General features: G+C 62.9%; 1 protein-coding gene and 1 long non-coding RNA gene across 2 annotated transcripts in view; one reads left to right on the top strand and one right to left on the bottom strand.

Annotated features, from left to right (window-relative positions):
- NTN1 (netrin 1) overlaps positions 1–19,364 on the top strand; it is a 185,510-nt gene extending 166,146 nt beyond the window's left edge. The window contains exons 6-7 of the mRNA XM_032617341.1: positions 2,195–2,269; positions 15,760–19,364. Coding sequence (XP_032473232.1) covers positions 2,195–2,269; positions 15,760–16,088 — 404 coding nt within the window. The 3' untranslated portion in view covers positions 16,089–19,364. The remainder of the gene's footprint in view (positions 1–2,194; positions 2,270–15,759) is intronic.
- LOC116746099 lies at positions 13,029–15,872 on the bottom strand. Its single transcript, XR_004347631.1, has 3 exons — positions 14,566–15,872; positions 14,328–14,448; positions 13,029–14,103 (listed from the first exon to the last, which is right to left on the bottom strand). It is a non-coding gene; the product is annotated as an uncharacterized LOC116746099 (long non-coding RNA).
- Positions 19,365–20,325: the final 961 nt, after the last annotated feature.

Raw genomic sequence — 20,325 nt, 5'->3', positions numbered from 1 at the left:
TCCACCCCACAGAGGAGACAGGGCAGGTGATTGACCGGAATGCAAGTACTGACGAGGGCCAAAAAGAAAAATAATGAGAAAGCGAAGAGAGTGAGTTCAAGGCCGTCCCTGCAGTGACGTCACCGGCACCACTGGCATTCTAGTTCTTTCCCGAGTGGAAGACAGCAGGCAGGGATACCCGCCAGCTTGCTGGGGAACGCCAGGACTTAGGTACGGCCTGGGTTCAGCCCCAGCAGTGGCTTTGCCATGAGCACCATCTGCCCCTGGGATGGCAGAGATGCGGCCGAGAGCGGCCATTCCCAGCAGTGCCATGCGGGGTGGGGGAGTTGGGGGCGGTGCCACTGCCTGTGGGTTTGGGCCACTCCACTCACTGTCACCTCGTGTGTCGACCCCTCGGGCTTGGCCCCAGTGGAATACAGGCCGCTCTCCCTGGATGCCCCAGCCCCTGCCTTCCACGAGGTCCTAACTCCAGTAAGCTACCAGCTGGCAGGAGGGGCTGGTACTGTGGACTCCATTGCCCCGGGGCAGGGCATCCGGGCGTGGGGGGGAGAGGTCCAAGGACTCTGACCCCTGGGGGCAGGAAGGGGGGCTGTTTTTCCCCACTTCTGGAGACTGGTTCCTAGTGGGGTGCCCCAGGAAGCTGGCTCGGGGGGCAGCAGAGGGCTGCCGGGCCTGGGGCTCGCAGGGCAACAGGATGGAGCTGTTGCAGCTTTAATTAGGACCTTGAAGGAGTCAGCCACCTCCCGTGGGCCAGAGGCTGACTCTGGGGTGATCTCTGAATATTCCCTGCAGATCTAAGTGATGGTTTGGGGGGACAGGTGGCCTCCTGCCCTGGCCTTGTCCTGTACTCCCACACAGATCACTCCTCACCCCCACCCTGGCCTTGGTTTTCCCCTTTGCAGGATGGGGGGCTGGCACCTGCTCCTGGAGCAGTCACCTGTGTGTGTGTGTGTTTCCCTCCCCCTTTCTAGTCCCCTTGCCAGGACACACACCCAGCCCGTTGGCACCGTCACTACTCCTAGGACAGGCTGGGCCCTCCGCAGCGCCGGGGCTGGCCTGGCCGCGTCTCCGTGCCGGCAGTCTGGGAGTTGCTGGAACGCCGGGCGTTGTGCGTCCCCAGCTCTGAGCTCGTGCTTATCGAGGGAGAACCCATCGGTGTTGACCGAGACTCAGCGTAGCATAGCCACGAGCACGGTGATCTTGGCATCTCAGACTCGAGTGCAAGGCCCAGCCTCGCCACTTGCTAGCTGTCTGGGATGCACTGGGCAGGCGGCCTCCGTTTCCTAGTCTGTAGAATGGGAATAATGCCTGCAGATCAAAGAACGGTGGTGAGAATTCAGTGAGGACCAGCATGCTGAGTGGTGGTGCAGGGCGGGCTGGAGTGATTTACTGGGCCTCTGTCGTGGGCTGGCCGTCACGCCAAAAGCTGATGTGTGAACACAGATCTGGCAAAGGCATCGCATCACCTTATCTGAAGAGAAGGAAGAGCTGGCAGGGAGGGGGCCCGGGGGGACCTGCGTTAGAAGTTTGCATCTGCTGGGCCGACAGAGGCCACCCCCAGGGGAGGCAGGCCCCAGGGCGTCACACATCCTGCCCGGCTCGCACTGGGACGTCCCCAAACTGATACCCGGCAGACGCGGGCCCGGCGGCCCTGCCTCTCAGCAGTAGGGCCCATTAGAACTGAACTCTTCTTCGTGGGGCATTTTATTTGCACACTCCAGTAGAGTGGACACCAAAGGGGTTTTCTAATGCTTCATGGGCTGCTAATTTCCTCTGTGACCTCTTTTGTTGGGGCCTGACCCCAACCAGAGGCTGCTCGCCACGGAAGCCAGCGCCTGACACAGACCCGGGGTGCGGGGTGACAATGAGGCCTCTATTGGCTTTAATCAGGCTCCGGGTGCATCTTAAGAACAGGGGGAATTTGTGTGGCGCTCCAAAGCCCTGGGTGGCACAATACGGGAGCCCCCAGAGTCCCTCACGGAGGCCGGGGGGCCGGCGGGGGTGGTCAGGCTGGGGCCCTTTGTCCCAGCGCCTCTCGAGAAGGCCAGGACGCCCTGAATGGCCGCCCGCGTGGCCTGGCCCCTTGGGTATCACAGGCCTCTGGGTATTTAGGGAGGTGGCCTCCCACCCGGCCCGGCAGCCTATTCTTCGCCCGCCTAATTAGGTTTTGTCTGTGCTCCCCCCTCCCCTGCAGACTGTGATTCCTACTGCAAGGCCTCCAAAGGGAAGTTGAAGATTAACATGAAAAAGTACTGCAAGAAGGACTACGGTGAGTGAGAGCCCCTTGTCTGGGGAGGGGGAGGGGAGGGCACCACGTGACCGGCGAGGGGCTGGGGTTGGGGCGCAGGTGGCCCTGCGTGGGTGTTGCTCACAGAGTCCCTGGGACCCGACGGGAGCCGAGTGGGATGGGTCCCACGGCCAGGAATGTCCCAGCTCTTCCCTCTTGGCGGCAGGTGGTGTGAGGGGTCGTAGGCGTGTGGGCAGGGTTCTCCCCCCTGGCCCTGCAGGGAGGCATCCTGGCCAGTGGGGCCTGACAGGCCTGGGATTCCCAGGCTTCACTCTGCCCCTGAGGGGCCGTGTGGCTGTAGACCAGTCACTTTACCTCTCTGGTCTTCGGTGCCCTCGTCCATACTCATGGCCATTCACCCTGAGGCTCTGTAGCTCGAAGAGAGGTCCTCTGGGCATTGGAGAAAGGGAGGGCGCTTCCATGGTGTGTTTAAAATGCCGATTCCAGAAACCAGCTCCTTCCAAGGGTTGACTCCGCAAGGTGGAGCTGGGTCGAGAATCTGCATTTAAAACGGCTCGCTGGTAACTGTGAAGTTTGAACACAGCCTCGGGATCCCTGAGGGCCTTCTTCAGCCGGGAGCCGGGGGGCTGCAGAGATTTCCTGTCACTGGAGGCCTCAGGCTCCCTTCCTGGGAAGAGGGTGTCCAGTCCGTCCCCCAGTCTCCCCGGGCGCCGTCCACGCTGGCACTGGGGGTGGGGACCCCTGCACCCCTTCTCTGAGTCCGCGTCGCCAGCCCTGCCCCGCGCGGTGAAGATCTGGCTTTGTGGTTTCTGGGCCCTGAGAGTGTCCGGCCCACTGGAGGCCTGGGCTGGCCAGACACCACGATCCAGCTGCACTCCCCTCAGGATGGGGTCGGAGCGGCCGGTGGGTTTGGCGTGTCAGTTCCGAAGCGGCCAGGCCGTGGGCATCCCGTCCCGGAGCCCTCTGGGTCCGCAGTGAATTCCTAAAAAGCCTCTTTTAAGTGCTTGCATCCCAAGGCGGTACAGAAACTTGGGAAACCAACCTTGATTTTGAAAACAAACGTCGAGCTGGTGTAAAGATAAAGGAAGTGTTGTCTCTGACCCAGGGTGACAGCAGCCCCCGGAGGCCCCAGGTGGCATTGGATTAGGCTTGTGTGGTCCATGCTCCTGGCCTGGGACCCTCAGCGTCTGCCAGGGACGGGAGGTGGGACTCGGGTGGGACAAGGGTGGGAGGACCCAAGGGTCGTGCGGTGTCCCAGGCTTAGGACTGGGGGCCCATCGAGGCTGTCCAGGCCCAGAGAGCCAGGGTGACAGAGGAGAGCCTTGGGCCTGTCACTCTGCCACCGCTGCTCCCTTCTCCCGCAGGGGTGGGGAAGGAACAGGTGGGCCGCCTGGGGGGAGGGTGGTTTGAATTCGGTCTTGAAGCATCCTCTCTGCAGACGCTGGGGAAGGGGCCTGGGAGGAGGGGCGCCGCGCAGACTTTGTGTGAGGTGTTGACTGCAGCTCCCCCTACCCCCGTTCTGCTCTTCCCGTGAAGAAAGGGAAGGTAGGACGTTTGTTTACAGTTACCCAAATGGATCCGTCTGCCTCCTGGTTCCGTGGGACTCATTTTGCTCTCTCTGACTTGTTTTCCTCCGTTGAATTCTGCCTCCCCTACCCCTGAGGTTGTGGGGGACACTTTGGCCCCCTCTGAGCTCTCCTGTCTCCACCCACCCCCAGCAGCAGGCAGGTTCCTCTTTCTGCAGGAGGGGGCCTGGCCCCCCTCTTGTTATATTCCCAGAGGGGCCCCCCTGAGCCCTGCCCCCGCTATGGGCCCCCCAGGGAACAAGGGCGGTGGTGCAGGGGGCTCGGCCTCTGGCCTCCTCTTGTCCCCTGCTGCCTGACTCCATCCTGGATTATCTGAGGGAAGCTGGTGTCCTAGGTACGGTTCCTGGCCCAGCTGGCTGAGGTGAGTTGCCCAGCAGAGGCCCGGCCTCCCTGGCTGCCCCTCCCCCATCACGTTTATCCCCAGGGCCCCATGTGTCCCAAAACCAAGAGGGCTGAGAAGCAGCCCGGCATGCCCACCTTCCCAGACTTCATGGCGGCTTCACGCCACCTTCCCCCCCAGCTCCTGGCCCTGCGCTGCTACCAGCACACCGCCCAGGCGTCCATGTTTCTGCTGCGGGGTGAGATTTGAGGAGAGCAGGTGCAGGAGAGAAACGGGGTGCCCCCGCAGAGCGCCAACAGGGTCCGGAGCTGTTGTGCCATCAGCTTTAATGTCCTCATCGCTGACCCCTGGCCCATTGCCCCGAGGCCAGGACTGGCACTGCCCCCGCCCATCCCCCAGAGACTCTCGGAGGCGCGTTCTGGTCCCTAGCACCGTCCGTGATGCTCTCGGGGTTGCCTCAGAGTTGGGGAGCAGCCCACCCCAGCTCAGCAACTAGGCCTGCGTGTTCAGGCAGAAGACAGGACAAAGAGATGCCAGGAAGGGGATCACAGGGCCTTCCGGACAGGGCTTGGCAGACCCCAGCAGGGTGGGGGCAGGCAGGGAGAGGCTTGTGGAGGAAGGAGTGAGTGGCACCCACAGGGGCTGCTGGGGGCATCGGGGGCTCAGCCCGGCAGCAGCCGCAGGCCTTGCTCTGAGGCCGGAGGCCAGGTCTCCCACCGGGGTCCACGGACCTTGTGGAGAATCTTCCTCGCATCCTGCTGGGCCCCTGGATGAGGTGTGAGTGGAGGTGTGCCTTCCACGCCGAGCCGACCTGGGGTAGGTGAGCGAGGATGGCGAAGGGAGCCGGCGGGCCCAGGAAGGCCGGGAGGGAGGCTGCAGGGGCCGCATAATCCCTGCTCTCTGACTGACACCCCGGCAGGGAGCCAATTAGGAAACACATTTCCTTCACTTTACAGCCAGGGCACTTGGACGTTCTAGAAGCTGCTAATTAGAACCTAGTGGGGGAGGGGTAGTGAAGAGCAGGCCCCGGGCCCCTTTCCTCCTCTGAGGCCAGCTCAGGAGTCTTGATGTTGTACAGCGGGAGGACCTGGGTCTGGGTCTCCGCTGAGCCGGGCGGTGGCCAGTGGGTGGGAGGCCGTGGGGAACAGGGGGCAAGGAATCACCCGGCTGCCTTGGGGTCCGCTGGTCCTGCCCGTGTTCCTGGTGAGACAGGGCCCAGTAAGTGGGGGGAGGCCTCAGGGCTGAGCCGCCTTGTCTCTCTGCTCTGGGGAGACCCCGGGACAGGGAAGGGTAGCTGTTCCAGTCCCATCTGTAGGGAATGGGGCACTGGCCCCAGAATCCGGGGGCAGATTCCACACTTGCTATGTGACTTTGGACCAGGCTGGGCCTGTTTCCTGATCTGTCCCGTGGTGGTGAGATCAAGGGGACACGACGTCCTTCTAGACGTGGCAAGGATGGTGGCCTCACCGGGCCACCTCCAAGGGGCAGGGGTCCGTGGTGGTGCTGTCGTTGACAGCCCCCCTCTCCTGGGCCCACCTCAGTCCTCTGTTGCCCTCTAGGGGAATCCGGCTCACCTTGCAGATGCTGAGGAAGCGCCCGTGGGACGGCTCGGGGTGGGGCAGTTGCCCATGAAAGACGGCGTTTATTATTTCCTAGCGTGTTAGCATTTCCTGCCAACTTTCCGGGAAAACCTAGCCTAGAGGGGCCCTTCCTTGGCATAAATGCTCCCAGCAAGCGTGTGTAGGTGTGTGCGTGTGTGTGCGTGCATGCGTGAGCACATCCACGAAGCCCGCATCCCCTCGCCGGCGCCCACGCAGGCAGAGCGCATGCGTCCCTCCTGGAGTCGCTGGCTCCGCGGCGCATCTACCCAGAAGCCCGGGGCTCCAGAACCTCGGTGGGTGTGTACAGAGTCAGGCAAGGCACGCAGGTGACGCTGTCCCCGGGGCATTTACCGTAGGGATGTTGCACTCTTGGCTGAGGCCTGGCAATGACTTCAGGCTGAGACACCCCTTGGCTGGTGTGGGGAGTGGACTTTCTAACCCCTGGCCCGCATGGAAGAGGGGCCGGCCTGCCCCTGCCCCTCAGCCTCCCTCCCCCCGCTTCCTCTTCGCTGGTCCCTGTGCTCCTTGGGAGGCTCCACTGTCTGGTCCCCACTCACCTCCTGGTGTTGGCGCGACCTCCCCTCGGCTCCCGTGGCCACTCTGCGTGGGCACCGCACACCCATCCCAGGAGGTCCCGCCCCCTCACACGGCGTCCCCACCTCAGCCAGTCCCTCCTCGGACACTCATTAGGCGCCTGCTGTGTGCCCCATCCCGTCCCGGGTGCTGGGCTTACAGAGGTGGAGGAGACACAGGCTCAGCCCTCCAGGAGTTTCCGGAATCAGAGGGGAGATGCGCACACAAATGACAGCATGGACGGGAGACGTGTGGCCAGGGTCCGGCCTGGGGTGGGACGAGAATGGGGCCTGGTTCCTCCTCCAGGGAGGGTGTAGAGGGAGGGCTTCCTGGAGGAGGGAGCGCAGGTAGCCAGTGCTCATGGGGCAAAGCAGGGCTCCCAGGCAGAGGGAGCAAAGTGTCTGAGCACAGAGGGAGGAGCAGGCTGGGGAAACGGGAGAAGAGGGAGTGTGGAGGTGCAGGGCTGGAGGCCGGGGAGGCTGGGCGAGACGCTGCTGTGGGCCTCGGCAGCTGGGCTCACGTCCGCATGCAGGAGCCACTCTGAGGCCACCGAGAGCCAGTCCCGCTCACGTTGGCACATGGGGGCTGCCACCCGTCTCTTCTTCCTCCCCGGGATGCAGAAGTGGGGCGGTGGGGGGAGGCGGGAGGAGACAGACAGCTCGCATTCTGAAAGGTGAGATCATCTCACTTTTGCCAGTTCTTGGAAAAAGGATTCGTTCCCAGAAATGTTTATTAGTCACCCCTTTTGTTGAAAGACATTTTGGCACCACCGGATGGAAAATCAGAACGCTTTTCATGAGAGGATTTGTCTCGAGCATTCCTGCTGCGATCCCTCAAGGATGATTTTGAGGATACAGCTCGAAGCGGAAGTTCTGTTGGCGTCCGTGGGGAGGAGCTGCGTTCACGAGGTTGTGCGTGCACGCGTGTGCCTTCTTGGGGGCCCCGGCAGAGGTGGGCCTGGGGACCTAAGCGGATCCCCGCCCCCGAGAGCCCTGTACCTTCTGGGGCAGTGGAAACCCCAGAGAAGAGGCCTTGCCAGGCCGGTGTCTGTCCCTGCCCTGCAGGCCCCGGGTGGGCACCTCACAGCCTTCATTCTCACCCTTAGCGAATCCTCAGAAACGCCTGTGAGGGAGGGCTTTTTATTCCTGCCGTTGGGATGCTGAGACTCAACGAGGTAAAGAACACGCCCCAGACCGGGGCCTCCGAGGCCTGAGGTCCTTGTGCTCCCAGCCTGCCCCCGTGCCAGGGCGCTGGGCCTTGGGCAGCAGAGCGGGTGCAGCCCCCCTTTGGGGGGCTCATAGACTGGTTCCCCCACGGGACCCTTGACGCCTGGCTCCTGAGAAGCTGCAAAGACATCTCCGTGGGGATGAGCAGGAGTGGTCACCGCGGTGTTGGGGTGAGCGTCGGGCAGGTGGGGCTGTCGGAGACGAGACGTTGGCCACAGTGGCGGGGTGGGCGTGGCCATTCAGCCACGGGCTCGGCCCATGCGGTGGAGGGAGGTCACGGGCGGGTCCGTGATGGAGGCTGGGGAGGCCGAGCCGGCAGTGGAGACGATGCTGGCGGCAGAGTGGCCGCAGATTCGCGTGGAGCAGGTGTAGGTGGTGGGTACGGCCCTTGTGGGCTCTCATCTGGCTGCTCAGGCCAGGATGAGGTGAGCAGGGGTGATGGGGAGAGCCTCACAACTCGGGCCTGGACAGGGACACGGGGCCTCTAGGCAAATGATGGCCTCTCCCTCTCTGGACACCCCCTGCCCTTCCTTTTCTCGACCTTGGGGTCAATAGCTATTCCTGGTCAGGATCAGTCCCTTCGAGTAGGGAACACGGGGCCGGTTATCAACCCCGTCCTGGGGGCCCGGCTCCCGTGTCTGCAGCGGGCCGTGACATCAGGGCCTGGGGGTGGGCAGATGGTAGAGGGGCACCCTGGGGGCTGTCCCCCTCAGGGCAGTTAGCAGGGGCCGGGAGGGGCCAGCTGCCCCCGCCCCTGCCCCAGCACTGTCCCCGGCTCCGGGGAGCGGGACGCAGCCCAGCCGGCAGCACGTGGCATGGCGTTTCAGGGGCTCACTGACCCTTCCCCGGGGGTCACCAGCCCCCTGGGGATCCTCCGATTTCCCCAGCCAGATGTGACCTCCCCCCTCAGAGTGCCAGCCCCATATGGAGGCCAGATGTGCAGCCGGGTCGGCATGAGTCAGCCTGAGGTCGCAGAATGCGGGTGACCACCAGGTTGGGCAGCGAGGGCCAGTGGGCCCCAGTGACAGCTCGACAGAGGCCCCTGAGCCCACAAGGCGCTGCACCCATCGGGACCTCCTGCCGCGTGAAGGGGATGACGGGCCGCAGCCCTCCGCATCTCCACAGACGGGAGCCCAGAGCCTGGGCCTCCAACCTCTGTTGCCCCAGCATCTGCAGGGTGCCAGCTCCAGAGGGACCTGCTGGGCCCGTCTGTCCTCCTCCCTGCAGCATCCTCTCCTCTGAACATCTGGTTTTAGAAAGGAGGTGTAGGTAGGGAAGGCTGTCTAATGGAAGGTGTCTTCTCTCATCTCACAGACTGGGACACCGAGGCTTGGAGTCGGGGGTGGGGGAAGGCGGGGATCTGTCCAAGGTGCCCAGGGACATGGGCCTCCTTCCCCTACAGACAGGCAACACTTGTCTTGTCCCCGTTCACCAGCCACCTGTCTCCAGGATCACAGAGCACTTCTCCCACTCATGTGGGGCTTGGATGGGCATCTTTCCCCAGTGGGATGACACCCTACTTCCCCGGGGTTAGAGCCTTTGGCACGAGGACTCCAGTACCGTCGTTATTCCTGGGGTCTTCCTACACCTGCCGCTTCACCTGCTTGTGTGAGGCTCAGGCTGACAGGAGGTGGGGATGCCCCGAGAGCTCCACCACCTCTGAGCAGCCTGGGCTACCTGCGGGGAGGCAGGCCTGGTCTAAGGTCAGAACAGCTTTTCAGAGGCTTGCGAAGGGTCACCCCCGGAGTGGGCGCCTCCGCCAGCAGGGCTCTGGTTAGGATGCTGCTTTGGCCCCTGTTTCCGGGCCTGAGGCCCCTTCTCTGGGTGTTCTTGGGGAAGCAGCTTCCATCCCTTGAGGGTGGTTTGACTCTTCGGAGCTGAGCGAGTGCCGTGTTCAGAGGGTGCAAGGGGACCAAAGTTGCTGCTGGACCCCTGCCCTCCATGACAGGGCTCCACGCACGGTGTCCTGGGTGCCATCCCAGCGCGGGAGGAGGGGCTGCTCTGTGTAGAGGGTTTGCTGCCAACGGCTGTGGCAGAACCATTGCGCGGGGGCCCCGCTGAGGAGTGGGTACGAACTTGCAGCCAGAATGTGAGCCCTGGAGGCACGGGGTCTGGGCTGAGGCCACGGCAGGGAGGCTGACTCTCTTGCCTGCCCTCCTCCAGAGGCCGAACCCCACTGATGATGGGAACCGACCTGGGGGACTTCCCCAGCCCCACTGTCGCTGTGTGTGTGCGCGTGTGTGCGTGGCATGGGGGGCAGATGTGGGTGGTGGGGCATCTCCTGAGGCGTGTGAGGCCCGTGGGGGAGGGCGGGGAGCCTCGGCCATTCTCCAGGGTGGCACCGTGACAGCTGGGGCCGTGCCCATGATGGGTGTGGGCACATGCACTGGATCAGGAGTTGCCTGGGCCGTTTCGGTTGCTTCTGGCTGGGAGGGGGCACCCGGGGCGTTCTCCCTCGGGCTGATTACAGGGGACACCAGCCTCCACGAGGAGGGCACCCCGCTGGGGCAGGGCAGGGCCCAGCTCCACTCTCCTGCCTGAGCCTCTCACAAAGCCGGGCGGCCAGTCTCCTGAGCGCATCTCGCCTGGGGGCCGGGGGTGTTGGCAGGGTCAGACCAGGACCATCTCCTAGGGCAGAGGGCCAGTAGCCTCCCCGGAGCCCGGCTCTCTGATTCCCAGCTCTCCTGAGGGCCCCTCCTCCAGGGAGCCCCCGGCATCAGTCCCAGGCACCTCACCCCCTCCCCTCCCCAGAACAGAGCCCAAGCACTGGGACCCAGCAGGCGAAGCTGAGGCCGCCTCTGTGTTGCTGGTGGTCTTAGAGAGAGGGCCGTACCGTTGCTGCTTAGGCTGAGGAGGGAAAGGGGGAGCCTTCACCAGCCCCGAGCCGGGTGTCCGCGCTTTACTCAAGGTCTGAGGTGGGGCCTTGGTGGGCGGGGCAGCCCCGGGGTTCCTGAGGACTCCGACTGGCGGGGGGGTCTGACCACAGCACGCCTCCAACCCTCCACCGGGCAGGGCTGCCGTGCCCCCGCCACAGGTTAGCGTCCCTGCGAACGAGGCTTGGCCCTGGTCGGCCGTTTCTGACCTTCACAGGGGGCTGGGAAACATGTGGTCAGAGCTGCGCTTTATGAAAGCAGCTGCAACTCATGACACGCTTTCCGTGCCGGGAGATTTATGGGGCCGCGTGGTTTTAATGGTTTCTGTGGGGCTAGTGTCCTCCCCCACTTCGTCCTGGCTGCTGTCTCAGAGGCAGATGGGTGACAAGCCTTCCCTGGCTGCACGGGCCCAACAGGAAGGTACGGCTGACCACCCAAGCCTCCTTGGGAAGGGCAGCTGCTGGGAAGCCCCCGGGGACCCGCACCGAGCAGCCCATAAATCTGGGAGACCTCCAGGAGGCAGGAAGCCTCTGTGCAGAGGTGTCCCAAGCTTGAGGGGAGAGGAGACGGGCGCACCCCTCACGCTGTCCCCCCCCCCATCCCCCCAGGGTCTGAGCCACGGCCGCTGCCCCAGGCCCCGCCCAGCAGGTCATCCGTCTCGGGCTGCGCCCCGATGGATGTGCACTAACTGTGTACTCCTCGCTGACCTAGCAGCTGTGCTAGAACCTGGCTGGCCAGGAGCTCTGATGCCGGTGGGACGTCCCTGAGACCTGCAAGTGGGCGTGGGCATCAGTCAGCCCAGTGCCGCCGCCTGTCACAGACTGTCCAAGGTGGTGGCAACGCCAGGTCCTCGAAGGGCCCAGAGCTGACAGACTCTCGGTCTCCTGGGCCGGAGCTGGGGAGGGAGGGAGGATTTGAAAGAACAGGGGCTCTGGACTGAGGAGGGGGCTGCCATGGGGCCGCGTGGCCCCCTTTGGGCCCTGGAGCTCCCCACTTCTCAGCTTGCCTTTGCCGGCCTGGTACTTTGCCAGCGCTGGGACTCAGTGGAGGTTGAGGCACCCCGGGAAGGATGGCCAGAGGTCTGCGCCTATGGAAGGACACACGGGGGCCTCGGGCTGAGCCACGAATGGGGCTGAGAGGACACCCCGGGCTGGCTGAGGCCTCCGGCCTGCCTCCCAGCCCCCTGCCCCGTGGCCAGAATGAGCCCGGTGTTGGCACCGGCTGTTCTCGCTGGCCCTGGCCTCCGGGGCCTGGCCCTCTGTTCCCCCCCCCCCCCCCCCACTTGGAGTCACGGCTCGCCCTCGAGGGCCAGGCCTCTGCCTAGGGCTGGAGAGGTGTGTGCCCCTAGTAGCCAGGAGGCTGGCTGGAGGGCGAGCAGAGATCAGTCCTCACGGCCCTGCCCTGGGGGCCGAGGAAGGCTCCTGGTACAGGAGGCCTTCTTGTGAGCCCCGGACTTGCTGAGGGGGGCAGCCGCTCGGAGCTGCCTGCAGTCTCGCCAGAGCCCTGGGGCCTGCCGCAGGAAGGTTTTCCTACAGAAACTGGCAGCCCAGGGACCCCGAGGCCAGGAGACTAAGTACAGCCTGGCCCCTGGGATCCAGGGGCTGACTCCTTGCTCTCCGGAGGCTGCGTGCGCCCCTTGCTTTCCTGTGGGTGCCCGCTCCATCCTGAGCCCTCACGTTTGGGTGAGCAGGGCTCAGAGGGAGGGCGGGCAGGCATGTATGGTGTGGACCCTGAGACGGGGATGTTTATCCCGAGTGTGGGGCCCCAGGCACCAGCAGGTGTGGGCAGCCTCCCCTCCCGGCCAGTCGGCCTCAGCCACTCCCTCGTCTGCGCTTCAGAGTCTGGCCCTGGTCGCTTTGTGCTGGGACCCTTCCTCTTCCTGTGGGGGGTCTCAGCACGCGTCTTATCGCCCGGTCTGGTATGGTCTGATCTCACCGTTTGTCTTTCTGAGGGTCGTCTCATCTGCCTCGTTTCTGAATGAGGGATGGGGGATCCTGCCTGTGAGGCCAGTTTAGGACAGCAGTGCAGGGATGGGGACTTAGGACTGAGGGTCGTTGGCCTGGAGTGAGCGTCGTGTGGGTGTAAGGGGCACACCCTCGGGGACCATGGGCCCACGGCCGCTGCACCAAGTGCCCCCCCCCCCCCAACCCCGGTTGGGCGGTGCCACAGGCCCCCAGGAGACCCTGGTCATTCCTGGCTCCCAGGCGGCAGGGGCATCAGAGGTGGCAGCCGAGCCCTGCGTGCTCCCCGAGGGGGCCGAGTAGGTCTGCCTGAGGTCACAGTTTCAGTGTGTATTTTCGGCCGTGTGTGCACTGCGGGGACTTGGCCTGCGCACTGTGTACCGCTCATACTTGGTGGGCTGTGTAATATGCAGAGGCGTTGCCAAGGGCAGCGGAAATGTGGACTTTTTCCAGCATCATCACATGAATCTACCACCACCCGCCCCTGCCCCCGGCCCCGTGCCGTCCCAGCCGGCTGCCAGGGCGCTGCTGGGGTGGAAGGACGACAAGGACCAGTGCTTCGTCCCCATCGACCTGTGTCCACTGCTTCGGCCCCTGGCTGCTTGAGGACAGCAAGGTGTCCAGGGCCAGATGCCCCTCCGGGCTGCGTCCTCAGTGTTAGGTGGGTCCCCTTTGGGCTGGGGAAGCAGGGTGGCGGCTGCTCCAGATGCCCTGCCAGGGGGAAGAGGCGGGGGGGAAATGCAGACCAGGCAGGCAAGGTGGGTCCTACAGGGAAGAGTCACATTCCGACAGGGCTGGGGAGGGAGGAGGGCCCCTGGGGGCCAGCCCGGGGCCTGAGCTTGTCCAGAGAGCTCTCTGGCCTCACCAGCTCTGCCTTCCCACCTGGCCCTGAGGCCCAAGACCCTCTCCCAGTTTTGGAGTTTGGAAGTACTGGATCAAGGTGTCGTCAGGGTTGGTTTCCTCTGAGGCCTCTCTCCTGGGCTCGTAGGCGGCCGTCTTCTTGCTGTGTCTTCACGTGGTTGTCCCTCTGTGCGTGTCTGTCCTAATCTCTTCTTAGGAGGACTCCAGTCATACTGGATTAGGGCCCACCCTTTATAACTTCCTCTTAAAGTCGTTAAGAGGTAATTATCTCCAAATACTGCCACCTTCTGAGGCGCTGGGGGTTAGGACTTCAATGTATTAATTTTGCCGGGGGGCGGGGGGGAGATACACAGTTCAGCTCTTAACACCAACATACGATCAAAGCCACGCTCTCCCGGGGCCCAAGCCAGAGGTGCCTTCTGCAGCATCCTTGTTGGCCACCCCAGCCCACCCTGGTTGGGGGGACACTGTGGCTGGGCCGGGGGTCTGAGGTCCCGCACAGGCAAACAGCTGCATCCTGGGGGAGGCGCATTCTGTATTCAGCTCAGTCCCAGCTCAGTCCCAAGGAGAGGAAACCGGGGCTCTCGTGGATGCTGGGGACGGCTCCCCCTTTGCTTAGCTGAGGGGCACGCAGTTGCCACGGTGACCTCTATCTGCGCAGTCAAACACACACAGCCCAGCCACTTCTCCAGGCTGGAGGGCTCCCCACCCCCACCTCAGAGTTCACACTGAGTGTTGAGTCCCTTGGTGACAGAAACATGGAAACGGTTGCCATGGCAGCCATTCTTTGGAGCCCTCAGACTGGAGTGCAAAGTTGAGGATGCCCAGAAACAGCTGAAATGAAAATACGGGAAAATGCGCCACTTCCCTCGCCCCAGAAGGATGAGTCAGATGGCGTTCGGTGGAGGGCCCAGCCATCCCTGCCCCTTCCCATCACCCTGGGGCTAAGTGTGGGCACAGGAGGGGAACGGGGAGGGCCTGGGGAGACCTTGAGAGAGGCCAGCCAGGCCAAGCTGTGGGTGGGCCCAGTGCCCAGAGCGAAGCGGGCAGGTGATTACCTCATGGCATTCCCTGGGAACATGTCCTCGTGGCTGGAGCGCACCTTGTCTTGGTCCCTTCACCTGTAATCTGGGGAGACGAGCTCCTTTCTCAGGCGGGCTCAGGTCCACGATCTTCAGCCTGTCCAGGGGTATACAGGACGTGGTGGCAAGGGGAAGGCGCCATGTTCTGACCGTGGGGAGGGAGTCCAGGTTTCCCTCGGATGGGGGCTAGTACAGCAGAGACCTCTGCACTTACCCCTGGAATGGTTGTGTGTCTCTCCCACCACCACCACCAGGAGGTCCCCAGGTAGGCTCCATGGGGCTCTGGTGCCTCGAGATGCACCAGCCAAAGGGTCCTGCAGTCAGTTGTTTGGGAAGCCAACACACGCGTGTGTGCACACACTTTGGAGATTAAAGGCTCAGAAAAGTCCTGCACTAAGGCGACTTCCTTTGTTTAAGCCAGTATTTCACATATTTGAGCAAAATCCCCCCCCCCAAAACAAAAAAGTATGTCCTCCTTTTACGAAGTATCTCTTAATATCCTGCAGAAAGAACACCTGTTAACGTTTACTAGAGCACTGATTCTCAAAGTGTGTTCCCTGGACCCGCAGCATCTGGGAATGTGTGAGGTGTGCGGTCCTGGGCCCCAGTCCACATCTACTGAATAGGAAATTGGGGTGAGGCCAGCCATGGGTTTGACGAGTCCTCCACGGGATTCTGATGCCTGCTCCAGCTTGAGAACCCCTTCTACTCAGGGAAGGAGGAGCAGAGAATTGAAAGGGAGGGGAAGGGCCTGAGAACGGGGAGAGGGTCAGGAGGCTAGGGAGACAAGGCAGTCTGGAAGGGATGGGAGGCGGGCAGGACAAGGATCCTGGACTCTGGAAGAGACGCTGCAGCCACCCTGAAGGGCTGTTCAGCGTGCGCTGCACCTGGGCACTGAGACCCCATTCTGGTTTTCTGAGATTGGATCAAGGGCAAGGCTGTATGTCTAGGGGTGTCATGAGGCTTGATGTTAACTGACGGGGCCTTTGGAAATGCCCAGGGGGCACCATCTGAGGAGGTTCCCCCGAGCCTGTGCTGAGCGGCCAGTGTTGTGCTCATGGAGGGCACCTACCCCAGCAGCTGGATTCTGCCCAGAGTTCTGGGGATGTGGTCAGAACCTACAGCACCTTCCTGGACCCTAAAAGGGCTTGTCCCCAAAGACAGTGCTGGGTGGCACCTAAAACACAGGGACATATGGCTTCCTGGAACAGCGGCCTTGGCCCCAGTATCAGCTTTGCCACCACACACGCATTTCCTAGCCGGGTACCCCGTGCAGTCACTTCCCCGCTCCGGGTCTTCTTTCCCTTCTCCATCAAACAGGCCGCCCCATCCCTGGCCCTCCTGGACGCAGGAGCTCGGGGTCCAGGCGGCACCCGTGGCCCACCCTCTTGCCTGTGCTTCCTTGCAGCCGTCCAGATCCACATCCTGAAGGCGGACAAGGCAGGGGACTGGTGGAAGTTTACGGTGAACATCATCTCCGTGTACAAGCAGGGCACCAGCCGCATCCGCCGCGGTGACCAGAACCTGTGGATCCGCTCGCGGGACATCGCCTGCAAGTGCCCCAAAATCAAGCCCCTCAAGAAGTACCTACTGCTGGGCAACGCGGAGGACTCGCCCGACCAGAGCGGCATCGTGGCGGACAAGAGCAGCCTGGTGATCCAGTGGCGGGACACGTGGGCGCGGCGGCTGCGCAAGTTCCAGCAGCGCGAGAAGAAGGGCAAGTGCAAGAAGGCCTAGCGCGGGGTGGGGTGCAGCGGCGCGCCGGGCGGGCTGGGCGCCCCGCCACCAAGGCGGCGTGGACTTGGCCCGTGAGGGCTTTTCCAGCTGGGGGGAGGGTGGGGCGGGGCCGGCGCGGGGCCCTCGGCGGCCCCGCCCCACTCCTCGCGCGCCTGGGCCCCGGCGGATTGAGGACGAGATTTAGCTACCTCACGGGTTCCCTCCGGGGCAGAGAGGCGCTCTCCCCGGGGCCGGGAGGGGGGCCGGGGCAGGCGGGCGCAGGAGCGCGCAGGTGGCCCACGGCGAGGGGTAGAGAAGAGCACACGAGGAGAACTGTGAACCCCCAGGCCCACCGCCTGGCCAACCCCCCCATCCCCCTCCCCCCAGCACAGAAAAACCCACACCCTTCTTCGGGAATTCCCACAGGAGCCCTGCTTGTGACAACTGGGGCCCCCTGTGCAGGGCCCTGGGGGCATGCGGGGGGGGGGGGGGGGGCGACAGGAGCCTGTCCCAGCAGCCTTCCCCAGGCAGCCTGTGGTCTTCACCGCGCCGCCTCGGTCCCCCCCCACCCCGGCTGGGAAGCCCCCGCCCAACTGACGGGTGAGCCCAGGGCCACCCCTGAGAAGCCCGCGGAGGTGCCTGACGGAGGCGGCATCGCGAACGCGAAACCTCCCAGAGAGCCTCCTTTCTGGCGAGCTGGAAGCGGCCCCTTCATGACATTTTCCGGGGAAGGGGCACGGGCGGGGTTTACGGCAGTGACGCTATTCGTGGGATGACCTCAGCTCCCACAAGGCCCCGAGCAGTGTCCACAGCTGGGCAGGGCCTGCAGTAAGGCCGCTGCGCCCGGCGGGGGAGGGGGCTGGCAGGGGCAGGAACCGCTAGGGTGCTGGGTCCGAGGAAGCCGTGGCCAGTGCCTGCTGCGGCCCTCACTCCCGGCTCCCCCAGAGTAGGGACAGAGGCCGCTAAGCTGGGGAAGCCTGCTGGGGCCGCCCGCCGGGGCCGCCTACCTGGCTGTCCTGGTACCGCCCGGCAGCACCTCGCCCACTCCTTTCTGGTGGCCCCCGAAGATGGCCTCACACGGGGCCTGTCGCCTGGGGGCGCCAGCGGCACTGGCCGGACACTGTAGTCGAGGCCCGGCTCCTCTGTCAGGAATTGGGTTTCATCTTCCCTGCTGGAGTCTGGCCGCTCAGAGGGGTCACACCAAGGATGAAGCTCGGGCCCCGTGGTCTGGCTTCCCTGCTTCGGCCCCCATCGCCCCTGCCGTTTACCGCGCACCCGCCCTGTGCCAGGCACTTTAGCCTTGGGATCTCCTGTTATCTTCGTAACAGCCCTGAGACACGGGTTCTCACCCCCAGTGTCCCCGTGCAGAGCCGGGCTGTCTGACCCTCCGCGGTTCCCTCGCAGGCCACAGGGGGTGCTTCTGGGTGAGTCAGCCCCGAGATGCTGGCCCTGGTGATGGCGTCAGGCCTGGAGCACAGAGATCAGGAAGTGGGGGCAGGGAGGGGCACAGTTCCATCTTCAGAGGTGGCAGCTAGGGCCGTGGCTGATCCAAAGGTGGAGGGAGAAAGGCTGCCTGGGGTGTTTGGAGGGATTCCAGAGCTGCCCCCAGGGGCAGCTCGGGAAGACAGAACTGCGCAGGGAAGGGGTGTCTGCCTTGCCTGAGTCCAAGCCCAAGGCTGGGAGCGTAGGGACCGCTCCCCGCAGTTGGCCCTCCAACGCTACCCAGGGTTGTCCGAGTGCACTTAGCTGGCCCACAGGCCTGGAGAGGCCCTCAGCGTTGTCCGAGTGCACTTAGCTGGCCCACAGGCCTGGAGAGGCCCTGCCCGCCCAGTTGTCCGGCATCGATTCATACTGGCCCGGCTTCTCTGCCCTCCGCCCAGAAGGGCCACGGCAGCCTCACCACCTCCCACCTGAGTGGGCCCGAGTCTCAGCCCCCATCACCAGGGGCCTGCACTGGTCGTCTCTGAGGCCCCTCAGGCGCTGGAGCCAGCGGCCTGCCAAGCAGCACTGCATCTTGCTTTAAATTCAACCAGCCTCACCCTCCTGCTCGGCACCCCGAGAGCAACGTAGCTTGGCCTCTAGGAAATGTTAGGGAATGCCAGGGTGACCAGATCAGCCAGCGTGGGGTGAGGACGCTGTTGGGGTATCAGTCCTCGCAGGCTGCCCTCCCCACTTCACGGATCCAGCCAGAGCCAGCCAACCGCTCCTCTGAATCCAGCCACCAATTTGGGTTGAGGACCCATCCTTGGGAAAGCACCCCTCTTCCTCCCCTCGCCCCCCCCTCCCCGGGAGGAGATGGAAATAAGAATTGAGGTGCTCCGGCTTGTACAGTTAGGAAAGGATATAAAATGGAACTAGATTTTGAAGAGTGTATTAACCAGAGTTGTGATATTGTAGGTGTTTGAAGAAAAACATACCAGAATAGTCTTTTTAGAAAAAAAAAAATTTCCAAGTTGCCCACTTTGTTACCTGCTGGGTGGTCTGGAGCCCCTGACAGCAGGGTCCCTGCGTTTCTGACACACAGTAATGCTACTGGGGCAGAGGGAAGTGGGGCGGATGGGGGCCCGCCCCTGGACTCACCTGCAGGCTGGGGCGTCTGTCCTGAGCCAGCAGGGCAGGAGGCAGCGTCCTCAGGTCCTGGTCAGTGGGAGGCCGGGAGCTGCCCCAGGTGGCCCCTCGCGCCCGCCTGGCACTCTGCCTCCACAGTAGCTGCAGGAAATGGGCACAGACTGGCTTGGGCTTGCCCCAGGTTGGAATGAGACTGAAATCAAGGAGACCCTGAGGGATCGGGAGATGGTCCCTTTAAGAAGCTGAAAAATGTTAGGGTTTCAATGCTCAAAGGACGACTGGAGAGTGGACAAACCAGACCCATGGATGGGGTTACTGGGCCACGGTTCATGGCCACAGCCAGGCCATACCTTAGGGCTATCGGAATGTGTGCTCGTGGGGCCTTGGCCCTGCCAGAACCAAGCCAGCCCCCCTCCCCAGGGCACCTCCCGTCCTCCCCCGACTCCCTCCTACGTTCGGAGTTCTGTTCACTCAGAATTGTACATGTTTAGTTGTGACCATGACATATTGTTTGGGTCGGTGTTCCTCTCCAATGCATACTAATATATTATGGTTATTATATATGAATATATTTAATGACATGGAGAAAGTTGTGGATTTTTTAAGTTTTTCTTTTTTTTTCTTTTTTTTTGGTTAGAGTTGTAATGGACCCAGATGGAACTTGTAACATGGGCCCCACATGATAGAACTAAATTCAGATATCAATTAAATAAACTCTTGTACACTGTTCTCCGCCTCCCAGTCTTTATTGGTGGCCTGAGCTACGGGGTGGTCGGCCTGTGGGGAGAGAGGATGGTGAGTCCTCAGGCCATTTAAGGAATATGGCTTCTGGTCTAAAAACTCCCCAGCACGACAGAGCCCTGGGTTTTTCACAAAGCCCGAGATGGTGCCCTAACAACGCACTAAAATAAAAAAATTCAAAAAAACAGAAACAGGAAAAGGGCAGCTTTGCTTGGAAGGTCCTAGGGGCGGGCTGGCTCCAAGTGCGATTTGGACAGTCTCTATTTCAGTCCCCAAGAGACCGTCCCTGGGATCCATCCTGGCCAGTCCCCAGGGCTCCGGGTCAGGGGGACTCCAGGGGTGGGGCAGAGTGCACCTCTGAACCTCCCCATCTGACTCAGAACCTGCAAGTAGAGTTTCTGCCTTGCACGTAACCAGTTTCTTCTGTTCACAACTAAGGGGAGACTCACCAGCAGAGACAACAGGGTTAGTGACGTTCAAGACTTTTCTCAAGCCATCGCTGAGGCTTCGTTCGGCGCAGGGATGGGGCCGGGGCTGGCGCCACGCAGCCACCAGGAGCTGAGCTCACTGGCTTTCTGGAGGCTATATTTAAACTTCCAAATGGTTGTGATTTCTCTATTAAATAAACAATTCAGTCATGAGGAACATGTTGCGTTACCATGCAGAGTGGAGCCGATCGTCACCAGGAAGCTATAATTTCTGCACCCAGCTGTTTCGAAGACAAGTCTCAGCCACGCAGATTCAACCCGCCCCCGGAAGGCACGGAAAGCCTGTCCCCGCCGCGTGGAGAGCAGGCTGAGACGCTGTTCGCTGCGGCGTAGGAAGGAACAGGGCTAGCCCGGCTCCTCGGGGGGCGTCCGGCTCTAGGAACGGGAGGTATGCTCTCGGAACCAGGGGTCAAAGCCCAGGTGGGTAGACCCGGGGGCGGCAGCACCGGATGCTGGGTGGG

This window comes from Phocoena sinus, chromosome 20, assembly GCF_008692025.1.
Source record: "Phocoena sinus isolate mPhoSin1 chromosome 20, mPhoSin1.pri, whole genome shotgun sequence".
NCBI classification, from domain to species: domain Eukaryota; kingdom Metazoa; phylum Chordata; class Mammalia; order Artiodactyla; family Phocoenidae; genus Phocoena; species Phocoena sinus.
The sequence above is the reverse complement of the archived record's forward strand: the minus strand, read 5'-3'. Positions and strand labels throughout refer to the sequence as shown.